Raw genomic sequence first — 15,422 nt, 5'->3', positions numbered from 1 at the left:
AGTGTAGGTTCTTTGACACTTCTACCTGTGTGTCCTCAGAAACCTTCAGGTTCTAGGAGTTAAGGGTATGAGGACCTGGGCTCCTCTGCCAACTCCCCTGAGAAAGAAAGTGTGCAAGATTAGCACCAACACTTAGAGGCCTTGCTCTGTTACCTGACTTGAACTTCTCATTTATAAAGTGAAAATGATAGCTGTTGGTGGTGTGTGTGTAGATAGATATAAAATAGTTGAAAGGCAAAGAAAAAAAATAAAGAGATAATAAGCATTAAAAAGGACATTGAACCATGAAAAATAACCAGTCAGAAATGCAGAATACAATATCTGATATAAAGAATACACTGGAAAGAATCAAAGCAGATTAGATGAAGCAGAGATTCAAATCAGCGACCTACAGGACAAGATAACAGTAAGGACCCAAACAGAGCATCAAAAAGAAAAGATAATTTTTTTAAAATGAGGAAAGTCTAAGAGACCTCTGGGAGAACATCAAGCATAACAACTGCATCATAGTGGTATCAGATGGAGAAAAGAGTGAGTAAGAGGTAAGAGAAATTGTGAAGAAATAAAGGCAGAAAGCTCCCTAACCTGGTGAAGTAGAAGTCACACAAGTTCAGGAAGCACAGAAGTCCCAATCAAGATGAAACCAAAAAGACCCACACCAAGACAAATCATGATTAAAATGATAAAGGTTAAAGACAAAGAATCTAAAAAGCAGCAAGAGAATGACAGTTACTTACAAGGGAGTTCCCATAAGACTGTCAGCTGATTTCTCAGCACAACCTTTTCAGGCCAGAAGGGATTGGCATGAAATAATCCAAAGTGATGAAAAGCAAGGACCTACAACCAAGACTACTCTATGCAGCAAAATTGAAGGTGAAATAAAGAGCTTCCCAAAACCAAAAAAGCTAAAGGAATTTATTACCACCAAACCAGTATTGCAAGAAATGGTAAAGGAAAAAAAAGACAGAAAAAAAAAAGAAATGGTAAAGGGCCTGCTTTAAGAAGAAGAAATATATGGAGGAACATGAATATAAATATAAAATGGTAATATGTGAATATCTGTTAATAATAACTTTAATGTAAATGGATTAAATGTTCCAATCAAAAGACATAGTGTAGCTGAATGGATAAGAAAACATGACCCTGCCCTGGCCCAGTAGCTCAGTTGGTTAGAGTGTCAACCCAATATGCCAAGGTTGTGGGTTCAATCCCTAGTCAGGGCACATACAAAAAACAATAAATGAATAAATATATATATAAATAAGTGGAACAAATTGATGTTTTTCTCTTTTTCTCAAAATCAATAATAAAACATATATATTATATATATAGTCTAAATATATATAGAGACTATATATAGAGTCTATATATAGTCCATATAGTGTGTGTGTATATATATATATATATATATATATATATATATATATATGGTCTAAAAGAGACCCGCCTCAGAACAAAAGATACACACACTGAAAGTGAGGGATGAAAAAATATTGCATGCAAATGGAAACAATAAAAAGTTGAGGTAGCAATACTCACATCAGACAAAATAGACTTCCAAGCAAAGGCCTTAACAAGAAGCAAAGAAGTCACTGCATAATACTAAAGGGATTGATCCAACAATAGGGTATAACCCTTGTAAACATACATGCACTCAATATAGGAGCACCTAAATATATAAAGAAAACCTTCGTGGACATTAAGGGAGAGATCAACAGCAAAACAGTTATAGTACAGGATTTTAACACCCCACTGACATCAATGGATAAATCATCCAGACAAAAACCAAACACAATGATGACCTTAAACAACACACAGGATCAGGTGGACTTAATTGATATTTACAGAACATTGCATCCCAAAGCAGCACAATTATATTCTTCTCAAGGGCACATGAAACGTTTTCAAAGATAGACCATATGTTAGGACACAAAATAAGTCTTAATAAAATTAAGAAGATTGAAACCATATGAAGAAGCATCTTTTCTGACCACAAAAGTATAAAACTAGAAATCAATTACAATTAAAAAAACCCTGAAAAATGTTCAAACATATGGAGGCTAAATAACCTGTTATTAAACAATGAGTTAACTCTGTTTAATAACATGTTATTAAACAGAGTTAACAATGAGATCAAGGAAGAAATCAAAATTTACTTGGAAACAAATGAAAATGAACACACAACAACCCAAAATCTATGGGACACAGCAAAAGTAGTCCTGGGAAGGAATTTTGTAGCATTACAAGCCTACCTCAAGAAACAAGACAAATCTCAAACAATCTAACCCTATACCTAAAAGAACTAGAAAAAAAACAAAGCCCACAGTAAGTAGTAGGAAGGAAATAATAAAGATTAGAATGGAAATAAATGACATAGAGACTAAAAAAAAAATACAAAAGACCAATGAAACCAAGAGCTGGTTCTTTGAGAAGATAAACAAGATTGACAAACCTTTAACCAGACTCATCAAAAAGAGAGAGAGAGAGAGAGAGAGAGAGAGAGAGAGAGAGAGAGAACCCAAATAAATAAAATCAGTAATGAAAGAGAAGTAACAACTGACACCACAGAAATACAAAGGATTGTAAGAAAGTACTGTGAACAACTATGCCAACAAATTGGACAAACTTGGTGAAATAAATTCCTAGAAACATACAATCTGCCAAAACTGAATCAGGAAGAATCAGAAAACCTAAATAGACCAATTACAACTAAAGAAATCAAAGCCCCTGGCAGGTGTAGCTCAGTGGATTGACCACAGGTCTGTGAAGGAAAGGGTCACCGGTTCAATTCCTTGTCTGGGCACATGCTGGGTTGCAGGCCAGGTTCATTCTGGGGGGCATGCGAGAGGTAACCACACACTGATGTTTCTCTCCCTAACCTTCTCTCTAAAAATTAATTAAAAAAAAAGAAATCAAAGCAGTTAAAAAAAAGAGAAGAAACCCTTGCAGCAAACAAAGTCCTGGACTAGATGGCTTCACTAGTGAATTCTATCAAACATTCAAAAAACAACTAACACCTCTTCTCAAAACATGTCAAAAAATTCAAGAGGAGGGAAGACTTCCAAGTTTCTTTCTTTTTTTTACAAGGCCAACATTATTCTAATTCCCAAACCAGATAAAGACAAATTACAAAGAAAGAAAATTATAGACCAGTATCCCTGCTTACCTATCTGTTCCAGTTTTCCTATTTTGCTTTTTCTGGCTTACTAGCCTGTCACAATATGAAAGTTCAGGGGGCCTAAACTGCCTGACTAGGGGCATGCTAGGGACGCAAAGTTTATCCTGGGGACAAGGTCCCCCATTATGATACTTGTTTTCCCAGTTTTGCCTGTTGCTAGGCACCTGGAGCTTTCCACCCTGGTGACATATACCTGGTCTATCATTCCTACTCTGTCACTATGAAAGCTCACCATCCAGGAAGGGGAGACAGACCAAGGCTCATACACCCAATATAAATGGAAAGAAGTGGAAAACTTGGTCAGGAAGGGATGCATAAGCACACAAGAGGGGGACCTAGGAAGGCCTCATTAGGGTGACAACATAGTCAGTCTGAAGCCAAAGCAGATACACTCACCCACTATCCTGAACCCCCAAACCACTTCATCAATACCCTTATTACCCTTTCAGATGTGGTCCCCAAACCAGCCACATCAGCATTGCCTGGGGACTAATTAGAAAGATGGCTTCCTGGCCTCACCCCACACAGATCTGTCCAACGAGAAACTTTGTGGGTCAGGGCCTGCATTCTGAGTTTTTAACAAGCCTTTCAGGTGATTTTGACAAATTAGTTTGGAAACTACTGATCAGCCCTGGCTGGTGTGGTTCAGTGGATTGAGCACCAGCCTGTGAACTGAAAGGTCCCCAGTTCTGAAACCAGAAAAGCTGGCGTTTGTGCTGCCTGTCACTACCAGAACCAATAAGCAGAGACAGGGGGTTGAATCTTTATGGGCACTTTATTCAGATGGCCAGCGATCTGAGAAGATGGTAGGTTATGTTCCCTAAAAGACTGTCTTACATTCCATTTCCAACTGACCTTTTTTATAGGGAGAAGAAAAGTGTAGGTAAGGGGTTTGGAATTCAGGGAGAAGGTTAATCAGATAAAAAGCTACAGAATTCTTTCATCTGTTGACATGTGATTCTTTATCTTTGTACTGGGCTGTAGTATTTATCTGTGTCCTGGGAGGTGGTCTTATATGTGTCCTACATGGTGGATGTCTCATACAATGGCTCAGATACCATCTTGACGGCTTGCAGTCCTCCTGGGGCACAAGGTAGAACTGCTTGTGGTCTCCTGGAGTCAGGGTGGGTCATACCTTCAGTTCCTGAAACAATAGTGTTTTATATACATTAATTACTACGTTTATTGACTATTACCTAAAACTAAAATTTTTCAACTTTTGTGTCCCCCATCAATTCCATTCCTGGTCAGGGTACAGGGCTGGGTTGCCAGTCCTCAGCCCTCAGTAGGGGGCTCAGTTGGTCCTCATTTGGGGGTGTGCAACTGATCAATGTTTCTCCCACACATAGATGCTTCTCTCTTTCTCTTCCAAGAAAACCACTGATCCACATGTCAAAATATTGAATGAGTGGAGATTCTTAAAATAAGTACCCTAAGGCAGGTATAAGAAGTATTTAGGGTGTGATCGGTAGTCCTTGGCAATGGAGAGCAACCTCCACAGTCACCTCCCACAGTCACCTCCAGGCACTGAGGCACTGAGGAAACCTAGCTTCAGTGTGGCCAGGTTCAGAACTGTGAACAAAAAGGGGCCACACACTAAACCTGACAAGCTCAGGGAGGCCTTCATGGCCACCTTACAAACTCAGAGACCAAAGTAACCACATAGCATGATCTGAAATGAAAATTTTTAACTAAAAGCAGTTCATGGTGGGTAGTCATGTCCTAGGCTAGAATCTTCCTTGACAGAAGTCAATCTTTACCTTAATTTTGAGTCTGTCTATTGTCTTTTTGCGTCTGTGATAACATCCCCTTTGGAATGTCAAAGTGTAACAGAATGTCAGGCTATGCAGTTCTGAAACAGATTTGGGGCTCTCTTGCCCATTGCTGAAAACGTAACTCCCAATGCCTGAGTTAGGTGAAAAGGAAAGGCATTGTTTATTTAAAAGTTATACAGATTTCACCCTGGCTGGTGTGGCTCAGTGGATTGACCACCGACCTGTGAACCAAAGGGTCATCAGTTCAATTCCCAGTCACGGCACATGCCTGGGTTACAGGCCTGGTCCCCAGTAGGGGGCATATGAGAGGCAACCACACACTGGTGTTTCTCTTCTTCTCTTTCTCCCTCCCCTCCCCTCTCTGAAAATAAATAAAGTTTTTTAAAAAATAAAATAAAAGTTATACAGGTTTAGAATAATGGCAGAATTCTGCCAATGAGTCCCATTCCCTTTAAAATACCTATACACACACACACACACATACATGCACACATGCCTCCCTTTTGTAAAATCAGGCCAGTTTTCAGAATATGCCAGTCAGAGGTACTGTCTTTCCGTAAAAAAACAAAACAAAACAGAAGTCCGCAGCTCAGCATTCCTCCAGTCTCAGTTCAGCATTCCTGGCTTCTCCCAGTAATCCATGCTTGACTAGGCAGGTCCCTCAATCCCCAGCACCATCAGCCATGTTACCATGTTCTCCAGCTCTTAATCCAAAACTGCATGGCACCTTCTCATGGCAGGCCAGTGGGGGTCCTTCTGCACCCTTTCAACCCTCGTGGCCAACAGTGTGAATAGATGCCATGCTTAAATATTCATTCCAAACTCCCTATTGTAATAGGGTGCAGCCAGAGGTCCCCAAATGAAGGATTTGAAATGGGATCCGTAACTCAGGGTATCCAGGGAATATAAAAATATAGGATATCCCCACCCCCACAAGTCTGGAGTGGGGAATGGGACACATGGAGCAGGGCCATTGAGAGTTAATTTGTATATCAACAGTTGGCCAGCTTCATACTGATATGAAAAAACAGTTATTTTACATATCTGTAACAGCTGGCTAGCTTCATAGATATGTTAGATAGCTGTGGCCATATTTTCAGCCAGGGAGATGGGAGTGACTTTAACCAATGCTGTAACTGGGAGGCAGCTCCCCTTACAGAGACAGTGTGAGAGCTTGGAGATGGTTCACTCCACGCTGCAGGGCCACACCTCCCCAGACTTTCTATGGCAGCCCCGAAAGGTTGGAAAAATACAGGACTGCTGACAGGTATAGCAGATTGTGCAACCAGAAGTGGGGTTGCAGAGGAAGATTTGAGCCAGGATTTAAACCCAGGCTCGGCATCCTTGCGGGTTGGTATAGGGAACAAGTCCAAGTGGCAATGGTGAATGTAGCTCAGCCCTGGTTCGGAAAACTGACAAGTGTGAGGCGGCACCCAGGAGCCAGGCCCACAGGTCGGCTCTCCCATGGGGGACCAGGCCCGTATTATATCTAGGCTTCCTTGAGGCTTGCTTTTGCTAAAACTCCCTCACCCTGAGTTAAGACAGCAGATGTTTAAGGTATATCTTTGAAGCAACTCCCTAAAGTCTGTGCTAAGCCTCCCAAGGATGGAGTATAACCAGATCAATCACTTTTTTCATTCCCTTGCATTTGTAACATTCTTTTCTTTGTTATCTGTAAGAAGTGATCACTTAAAATAAACCTGAGCATAATGAATGAGAACCTTCTTTGATGTAATTGCTACTAGAAAGCAATAAAAGTCTGTCCAGGCAAGGGTCGAGGTGCTCTCTCACTCAGAGAGTGGCCATGCTGTACCTTTTCTCCACCTGACTTCTGCAGTCCACGTGAATTTGTTCGTCACATCCACAATACCGCAGACACTGCTGGCTGGAGTCCACATCAGTTTGGAACCACGTGGTTTGGAGGGACTAACCACGCGGTTTTGAGGCTCCCTTGACCACACAGATTAGGGAGCAGAAGCGCAAGATGTAGCAGGAATGCAGAGCTCTCTCTTAGCAGTTTGGAAGAATGCAAGAGAGACATCGTGGGAAGGAAAGGGTGAAAGAACTCTTGCTGGTGATGCCACGTGGGTTTGGATTAAGAACTGGAGATCGAGGGTGGGAACCGTGGAAGGCCTGCCAGGTGAGCACGGATTACTTGGAAGAACTGGGACATAGCTGAGCCACAGACTTCTATTTTTTTTCCCTGAGAAATGGTACCCCTGGCTGGCCTGGTTGGGTAAAGTGGGAAAGGAAGGACTGTGTGTGTTTGTGGATGTTTTAAGGGACTTTGAGATTTTTAACAATGACATTCCACCATTACTCTAAATCTGTATAAGTTTTGAATAAATAGTTCCTTTCCTTTTTACCAAACTCTAGCATTGAGAACCATAATTCGTAAGGGCGGTGGGCAAGGCAAATATAGTACAGAGGGACTCTGGGGGAGAAGGAGTCCATTTGGTAACAGTATCTTGTTCCCCATCACAGTCCGTTCTTGCAGAGTCTTCTGCCTCTCGTGGGGCTTTCTGCTTCTTGCATAGGCGTGGTAAGCTTTCCCATCCCCCATGCCAGGTTAGTGGGGGACTTCTCCATTTTGGGGGACCTCTAGCTCAACACCCCATTTCTAAAGTAACTTCCCTTTTTCTGAACCCTTCTTGCACAACCACAAACCCCCTCATTATTATTATGTTATCGAGTTAACTGTTGACTGTTAACTACCCTGTACCCACCTACGTAAAGGAATCATGTGTCTATCATTTATTTTTTTTCATATTTCCCATGGACATTTTTTTCATTGCTTTTAGAGAGAGAGGAAGGGATAGAGAGAAACATCAATATGAGAGAGCACCATCTCTTGGTTGCCTCCCTTTGTGCCCTGGTCTAGGGATCATACATGCCTGCCCGGACTGGGGATCAAACCTGCAACGTACCCTGACCGGGTATTGAACCCCTAACTTTTGGTTACATGACGAAGCTCCAGTCAACTGAGCCACACTGGGAAGGGCCCATTTTACTTTTTATCCAATCCCAGAGGTCCTCCCCCACCCCACTTTGCTTTCCCCCTCCTTCCTAATCTATCACCAATGGATTTCATATAACAACTTTATGCCTCCTCTTTTGATTGTAATGTGTAAAACAAGGTGCAAAACTGCCATTTTCTGGTGCACTTTCTCAATTTGTTGAAGTTTTGCCTCCTGGCAATTGTCATCAGTTTGGCTCAAATAAACTCATCAAAAATTCTTACATGAGAATTTTTGTTAAGATATTTCTTACGTTGACAGAATTTTCAAGAGACAAATAAATATGTGTTAAAGATTTATTTAACTCATGAGTGAAGAAACTGGTGAGATTTTACAACACATTCCAAGGGGAATTCAAGGAACAGACACATTTATAGATCAGGGATATTGAAATGGATAGGCAAATGGAGGAAAAACTGGTTTTTCACAGGGAGAGGGGTGTGTCTTCCTGGGACAATTCATTTGCATGTCATTAGCCAAGAGTGATTTCCATAGCATTCTGTTATATACCACATCTACAGAGGTGTAATTTCCAGGAACCACAGTCAGATTACAGAAGGTTGTGCTATAGACAATGCATAGTTTTCATTGAAATACAAAATTTCCCCTAGTGAATAAGATAAACCAAATGTTTCCTCTTAAAGCCATATATTTAAACTAACCCTTAAGTGATGATATTTAGAGGTGGGGGGGCTTTGGGAAGTAATTAAGTTTAGATGAGGTCATGAAGGTAGGGCCCTCATGATGGGATTGGTGCCATTAATGAGGAAGAGACCATTACTCTCCCTCCACCTGGTGGGCACAGAGCAAGAAAGCAGTCAGTCCTCTGCAAAACAGAGCCATATCTGCAACACCTTGATCTTGGGCTTCCAGCGTCCAGACTTGTTAGAAGTAAATGTGTTTTGGGCTACCCAGTCTATAGTGTTTTGTTATAGCAGCCCAAGTTTACTAAGATAACTGTAAAGGATGTAGCCCAGAACCTGGAACATCGTAAGCAGCTCAGTCGCTTGATATTCAGCAGCAGTTTCATAATAATTTCTGTATAGAAGGATGCTTTTGGTGGCAATCTGTCAGATGGAGATATGTATGGCTAGACTTATTTTGGAGCTGAGATAGCACAGCAAATGTGTGTCTTTATTTGGGCTAGGGATGGGACCTAAAGTCCCATAGCTACCTCTTATTGCTTCCACTCTTCTCTTGGCCATTCAGCAAATATTGGCACTATTCTGGAAACATTGTAGATACTGGGGATATAGACGTGCACAAGTGAAGTCCCGGCTTATATTAGTGGGGTGAAATGGTAATGGAGTATAGAGAAGAATTTGTGCTTCAAAGGAAAATTATGCATGGTCTAGATGCATGCCATTCAACTTCCTAGCCTTTCACTGTCTCAGAGATACCTCATAACTCCTTAGTTGTAGGTAACTGACAACTAGACAAACATCCCATTGTTATTTTTTTATTTTTAAAGATTTTATTTATTTTAGAGAGAGGGAAGGGAGGGACAAAGGGAAGGAGAGAAACATCCCATTGGTTGACTCTGGCACCTGAGCAGGAGTCAATCAGGGACCTTTTGATTTTCAGGGTGGTGCTCTAGCCATTGAGCCACTCCTGCCAGGGCAAGACATGAAAATTAATTCTGTCTGCTGGATGGACAGCCCTGCTGTTCTATCCTGGTGGTAGAAAAGCTTGTTTTGTGCCCACTTGCTCATCTGTTGCAACATTCCTTTATTCTGTATAAATTTGTCCCTTTGACCTCTGATGAATGGATTGTAACATCTTGGTTCCTGCACTAAAAGTTAATGAAAATATATTTAACACGTGTTCATTTTATAGTGTATGAGAACCAGATTTTTTTTTTTGGGGGGGGGAGAATTATCCCTTAACAAAATAAGTAAACATCTAGTTAATAGTGTAATGTGTTATGGAGGCGATAAAGCAGAACACGGAGGGAAGCAGGGCATGTCATTCTAGTGAAGATTGTCAGGAAAAACCCTCCTGAATAAAAGTGCTAAAAGAATTATTCGTTATTTGAAATTCAGGTTTAACTAGGCGCGTCTTGTGTTTTATCTGGCAGGCCTACTTCTGAAGGACCGGCGAGCGCTGGCCCTGCAAGTTTGGCTGGACGGGCTCAGGGTCCCTTCGACCCCTTCGACCCCCAGGTGAAGCAGCGGGCCGGCCCAGCGTCCGCGCAGGCGCGGAGGTCTGACTGGCGGGCGTGCCCGCACCAGGCCCCGCCTCGTCACGTGCGGACCCGCGCGAGTTACGTCGGCTTCGGAGCTAGCCGAACTGCGGGGGCCTAACGCAAGCCCGACCGTGCGTTCCTGGCCGGTTCTTATCGCATGGCGGCGGCGGCGGCAGCGGCGGGGACGGTAGCCCAGTCCGCCGGGGGGTTCCCGGGGCGGGCGGCGGCGCTGGAGCTGTGGCTCAGTGAGTAGCCAGGCCCGCGGGCCCAGCGCCGCACGTGAGGCCCGGCCTCCCCTCTGAGGCTGGCGGGGGCGGGGCACCTAGGCCGGAAGCGCAGACCCTGGCGCTCGGCTCCTCCGCACTCTCCAGGCCGGGCGCAGAAGCGTTCACGGGATGACTAATGTTTATTGAGCCTTTCTTTAGTGCCCGGCACTGTGCCAACCACCTCTCTCAGCCTTTGCTAACCCTCAGTAACTTGCCGAGAGACGGCTACCCTCGTTCACCCGGTTTTGGAAATGCGGACGTTGAGGCTTCAGGAGACTCAGTCGTGCAAAATGCGCAGCCTCCTCCCCCCTCGGGAGCTGGGAAGGGTCTCTGCTGCCGTCTTTCCTGTCAAAACACGTCCTTTTTTCTGTGTGCGTGTGTTCACAATGGCCGCACTGCTTCTGTGTAGGGTCGCCTCCCGTAAACTTGACACCAGTCGTGGGGGTGGGGGAGTTACTGCCCCCGTGTTACCCAGGAGGAGTGAAGAGAGAGGTTAAGGAATGCCCTTCTTGTACTGGGCTCTGCTAGGTGCCGGGCACAGAGATGTATGACACAGTGTCCTCGCTCCCAAAGACAGTTTGTAGTGGGTCCAAGCCTCTAACAACAGCAACTTGTTTTTATAGCGGGCAGAGGGGCGCGTTTGTTTAACCTGCAGTAGTAGGATTTGGTTTGTTTTTCCGGGGTTTGTCTCAGCGGACATAGCACTTGAGTGGACAGTGGAGGCGACAGCATTTCAGAGAGAAAACAGCATGTGCAAAAGCTGGGGGACCGGAGGCTGGAGCATTCTGGGAACGAGTAGGTCAGTACTGCTGCAATCCAAAACCCGAAGAGTCTGGAAAAAAGGCTTCGCAGCTAGCTGGGACAAGCTCTTTGAGGGTCTTGTCTGCAGCCCATGGCGGGGGCAGGGGTGTGGGAGGGAGTTTCAGCCTTAGAGTTTGTGATCAGGTACATCTGTTAAAAGCATCACCAGCTGCCAGATGGAGCTGAACTGGTTAGGGTGATGAGACTTAAGGCAGGGGGAGATTCAAAGCTCTTTTGGTGGGGCTCAGGGGCTCAAGTAGGAGCACAAAGGCTTTGGGATGTAGAAATGATTAGCAAGCAGAAACAGCCTTGATGCCCTAGAATAGAGGCAGAGACCTGGAGGAATTTAGCATGGATCCCAAGTTTCAGGCTGTGATAACTGGTTGATTACAGATGCTTCACCTGTGAGGAGGAGCTGGTTTAGGGAAGAGGACAGTTGAGTTATGGAGTTTGAGGTGCTTTTGGCACAGTTGGAGAGATGCTCTCTAGGTAGGTAGTTGGTCAGCCCCAGATTGTGTAAGAGCTGGAGGTCAGATTGGGAATCTTCAGTTCATTGGCAGTGAGCTTGTGCAGAGACTCACAGAAGGAACATGGAGAACTTCCTCATTTAAGAAACAGATAGGATAAGCAGCCTGAAGATGGAAGGAGAAGCAGATAATGGGGGTTGGAAGAGGTGGAAGCTGGGAGTGGTGTTCCCACCATTACCAAATGGTGGAAACAAAGGTATTAGGAGGCAATGGAGAATAGTAGCCTTAGGCTGGAGTTGCAGAAAGGTCAAGTGGGCTAGGTTAGAGGACAGTAAGTGCTGACCCACTGACCCTGGTGGAAGAGATAAGAGGGAATGTGACTGCCCAAAGCAGTTCCTCAGCTCCTGCTCTTTTAGGCCTATGGAGTCCCAAAGTTGCTAGATCTTTCAGTTTTTCATTTAGGGCTAGAACCTATTTTTATATGAAATCTTTTGAGTTTTTTTTTTTTTTTTTTTTTTTGAATCTTTTTTTTTTTTTTTATTTTTTTATTGTTATGCAATTACAGTTGTATGCCTTTTCTCCCCATCCCTCTACCCCACCCCAGGTGAACCCACCTCCCTCCCCCCTCTCCACCCTCCCCCTTGGTTTTGTCCATGTGTCCTTTATAGTAGTTCCTGTAATACCCTCTTCCCACTATCCCCGCCCCCATCCCCCACCCCCGCCCTGGCTATTGTTAGATTGTTCTTAACTTCAATGTCTCTGGTTATATTTTGTTTGCTTTTTTCTTCTATTGCTTATGTTCCAGTTAAAGGTGAGATCATATGGTACTTGTCCCTCACTTCCTGGCTTATTTCACTTAGCATAATGCTCTCCAGTTTCATCCATGCTGTTGCAAAGGGTATAAGCTCCTTCTTTCTCTCTGCTGCGTAGAATTCCATTGTGTAAATATACCATATTTTGAGTTTTTAAAAGCTGACAAGTACTTTGAAATACAAAGTTTGTCTAGTGCAGGCCAGGCAGAATTAATCTGTGGGGAGGTATAGCTTCTGGCCACCAGCACCCACCTCCCTTTTTGAGTAAAGCTTTTATTTTTATTTTTTTCAGTAAAGCTTTTTATTATTTATTTTTTTAAAATGGTATTTGAATGTGAAATGGAGGAAAGAGAATAGCCAGAGGGAATTCAGAAGTAAAGGAGGTCTTGCGAGGGGCACCAATGAGCACCTTTCTATTTGATGTTTCTTTGGGGGAACTATCCCTCCTGAATTCTAGGTCCAATGTTCAAGTCATTGGAGAGGTGTTTAAGGTGCTGAAGGTCAGAGCTAGAGCAGAAAGGGGTGACAGAGAGAGGACAGGGACCTTTTGTTTTTCTGAGAGTCTGGGACAGGAGATAAAGACAATGGACATGAAAATAAGTTGGTCAGTAACAACCCTCCCAACCTTCCACTTAGTGTTAGGGGCTGAGGGAGTTTGAGGAAGGTGGGGACCTTTGGGAATGGCTGGTAAGAGAAATAGGAGGGAGCTCACCTGGTCACTTGGGAACAAGGTTTTTCAGTCTAAGCACATTTTGGGCCTGGTAATTCTGTGTTGTGTGGGTCTATACTGCGCATTATAGCTGTTTAGTGGAATCCCTGGGCTCTACCCACTAGATACCAATACATACCTTCTTCCTAGTCAACCAAAAATGTTTCCAGGCATTGCCAGATGTCCCTTGGGGGAGAGGGGCAGGATCACCTCTCCCCTCCCCACCTCAGATCCTGTGATCCCTCCTGCCTGACCCCCACCTCAGGAGCAGAGAAGGTGAACTATGGCTGAACCAGCTTTGCTGGGGGATATGGGTGCGGAGGTGGTAAAGTGGAAGGACGAGGGGGTAGAGAGGTTGATATGGCAAGGAGAGCAGTGTTGTTGAAGGATGGCATTATGAGTCTAGGCTGGATGGAGAACAAAGTCACTTTTACATGGGGTCTGAGGACTGCTAATGTTAGATCTCTGACAGACCTTTCCTCATCAAGCAAGGCACCTATGTTTCCAAGAGGAGAATAATAGTAAAAAGACATCCCTCTTAGGTCATAAGGACCAACGGAATTAATACATGTGAAGCACTTAGAATAGTGCCTGGCACATAGTAAGTGATATCTGTTATTATCATTAGTCTTTTTAGTTGCATGTGGCAGAAAACTAACTCTCATAGGATTACTGGCAGAGGGGGCGGCCGGGAGGAAAAACATTGGACCTAGAATTGGGGAGAAATAGTTCCCCAAAGGATCATCAGGAAGCTGTTATCAGAAGCTCTTGCTTTGAAAATACACACAGCAACTATTGAACATTCTGAGCTTTTCCCACACTTGGATTGTTTTGGTCAGTGTTTCACATGATTGTATCTGTTACTGCCTTGTTCCTGTTAACGAAAAGTCTCATATGCCCCGTTGGGTGGGTGTGTTATAGTTTGGTTAACCAATCGTAGGTTATTGCCTGTCTCATGCTATTACAAGCACACTTGTTCCTCTGGGTCTCTGGGATTCTAACCCTGGTAGTGCGGCTAGGGAGGCAGTAGCTTCAAGTCCAGTGCTCAGTGAATCCCTTCCACCTGGGCCTACTTCCAGGTGCTGTGTCCTGTCTTTCTCCCAGCCCCACTTCTATGCCTTGGGAATCAGGAGTGTTTGGATTTCATGAATTTATATTCTCTGAGCTTCTTGAGGGCTGAACTCGTTCTCTGTCATGGAGCCCAGCACGGGATTTCCCTGTGGTGGGTCTTGGGCCTTCAGCATGTGCTTGTCGAATGACTGCTGGAATGGAGGGTTCAGTGTGCGTCTCCTGCAGAAGGGTCCCCATGCAGTGAATACTGTTGATGGATTGATTTCCAAATGTTCCTTGAGGTGGATGCTATCCCACAGCCTCAGGGCTCCCCTATAGATAGCACAGGCTGCTTCTAGCATGCCAGAGGTATGACACTGGCATTTGGGTGGCAGCCTTTGGGAGATGATTTTGCTTCTGTATTAGTTACTCTAGGATGAGCCATTTCACTCACAGCTGGAGTTCTCAGCAGTTTTCTTAATACCTCTCACCCTGTAGCCTACTTGAAATTCCTACAAACCTTGCTTTTATTAAGCAAAACTGTGGCAGTAGTGTTAACTTGTCCTGCCCAAATGCCAGGTAAATAAACCACCTTGGTGGCAGGGTTAGCCATTTTCAGCGCCCTGATGAGGAGTAGGTTAGGTGTTCTGTGAGTTTGTCCCTGACCATGCCTGCTCAGGCCCCAGGCCACTCCTTGGGGCTGTTGGCATCAGCAAACCTGGGCAGTTGCTTTGGCGTATTCAGACCTAGTCTCTGTCCTCTGGGAACCAGGTTCTCTGGAGCTGCTCTAGGCTTCTGAATTAGCTGGCAGGCTGGGATTATATGTTGGGAGTTGTAATTTCAGAACTAGAATGGCTGTCTTCTGGAGTCAGCAATATGTCCAGCTAACTGGCTAAACTGTAGCAAAAGATGAATCATTCATTTAGTAAGTATCTGTGCCAGTGACAGTTTTAGGTGCTGGAAGGTGAATGAGACAGACCTTGCCTTACGGAGCTGATAACTTAGTGGCAAGAAAGGCAAGGAAACTAGTTGCCAAAGATGTCCTACTTTATCAAGGAACTTAAGACTTTACTCTGAGCAATGTTTGGGCCCTGCAGTCAGGCAGACGTGGGACTGAGTTATAGTTCCTGTTGTTTTCTAGTTTTGTGTTTGGGCAGGTTTC

At 44.1% G+C, this 15,422-nt stretch overlaps 1 protein-coding gene across 3 annotated transcripts in view; it reads left to right on the top strand.

Annotated features, from left to right (window-relative positions):
* The first annotated feature begins 10,200 nt into the window (after positions 1–10,200).
* Positions 10,201–15,422, top strand: part of GGA2 (golgi associated, gamma adaptin ear containing, ARF binding protein 2) — a 37,261-nt gene continuing 32,039 nt past the window's right edge. Inside the window, exons 1-2 of one of the 3 annotated variants that reach the window (XM_053926055.2) lie at positions 10,232–10,400; positions 11,115–11,220. Coding sequence is in view for 2 of the 3 variants with exons in the window: in XM_053926050.2 (XP_053782025.1) it covers positions 10,313–10,400 (88 nt within the window). In the remaining variant the exon portion in view is untranslated. Of the gene's footprint in view, positions 10,401–11,114; positions 11,221–15,422 lie in introns of all 3 variants that reach the window. The other 2 variants (XM_053926050.2, XM_053926052.2) reach the window with 2 other exon arrangements.

This window comes from Desmodus rotundus, chromosome 1 (assembly GCF_022682495.2).
Source record: "Desmodus rotundus isolate HL8 chromosome 1, HLdesRot8A.1, whole genome shotgun sequence".
NCBI classification, from domain to species: domain Eukaryota; kingdom Metazoa; phylum Chordata; class Mammalia; order Chiroptera; family Phyllostomidae; genus Desmodus; species Desmodus rotundus.
The sequence above is the reverse complement of the archived record's forward strand: the minus strand, read 5'-3'. Positions and strand labels throughout refer to the sequence as shown.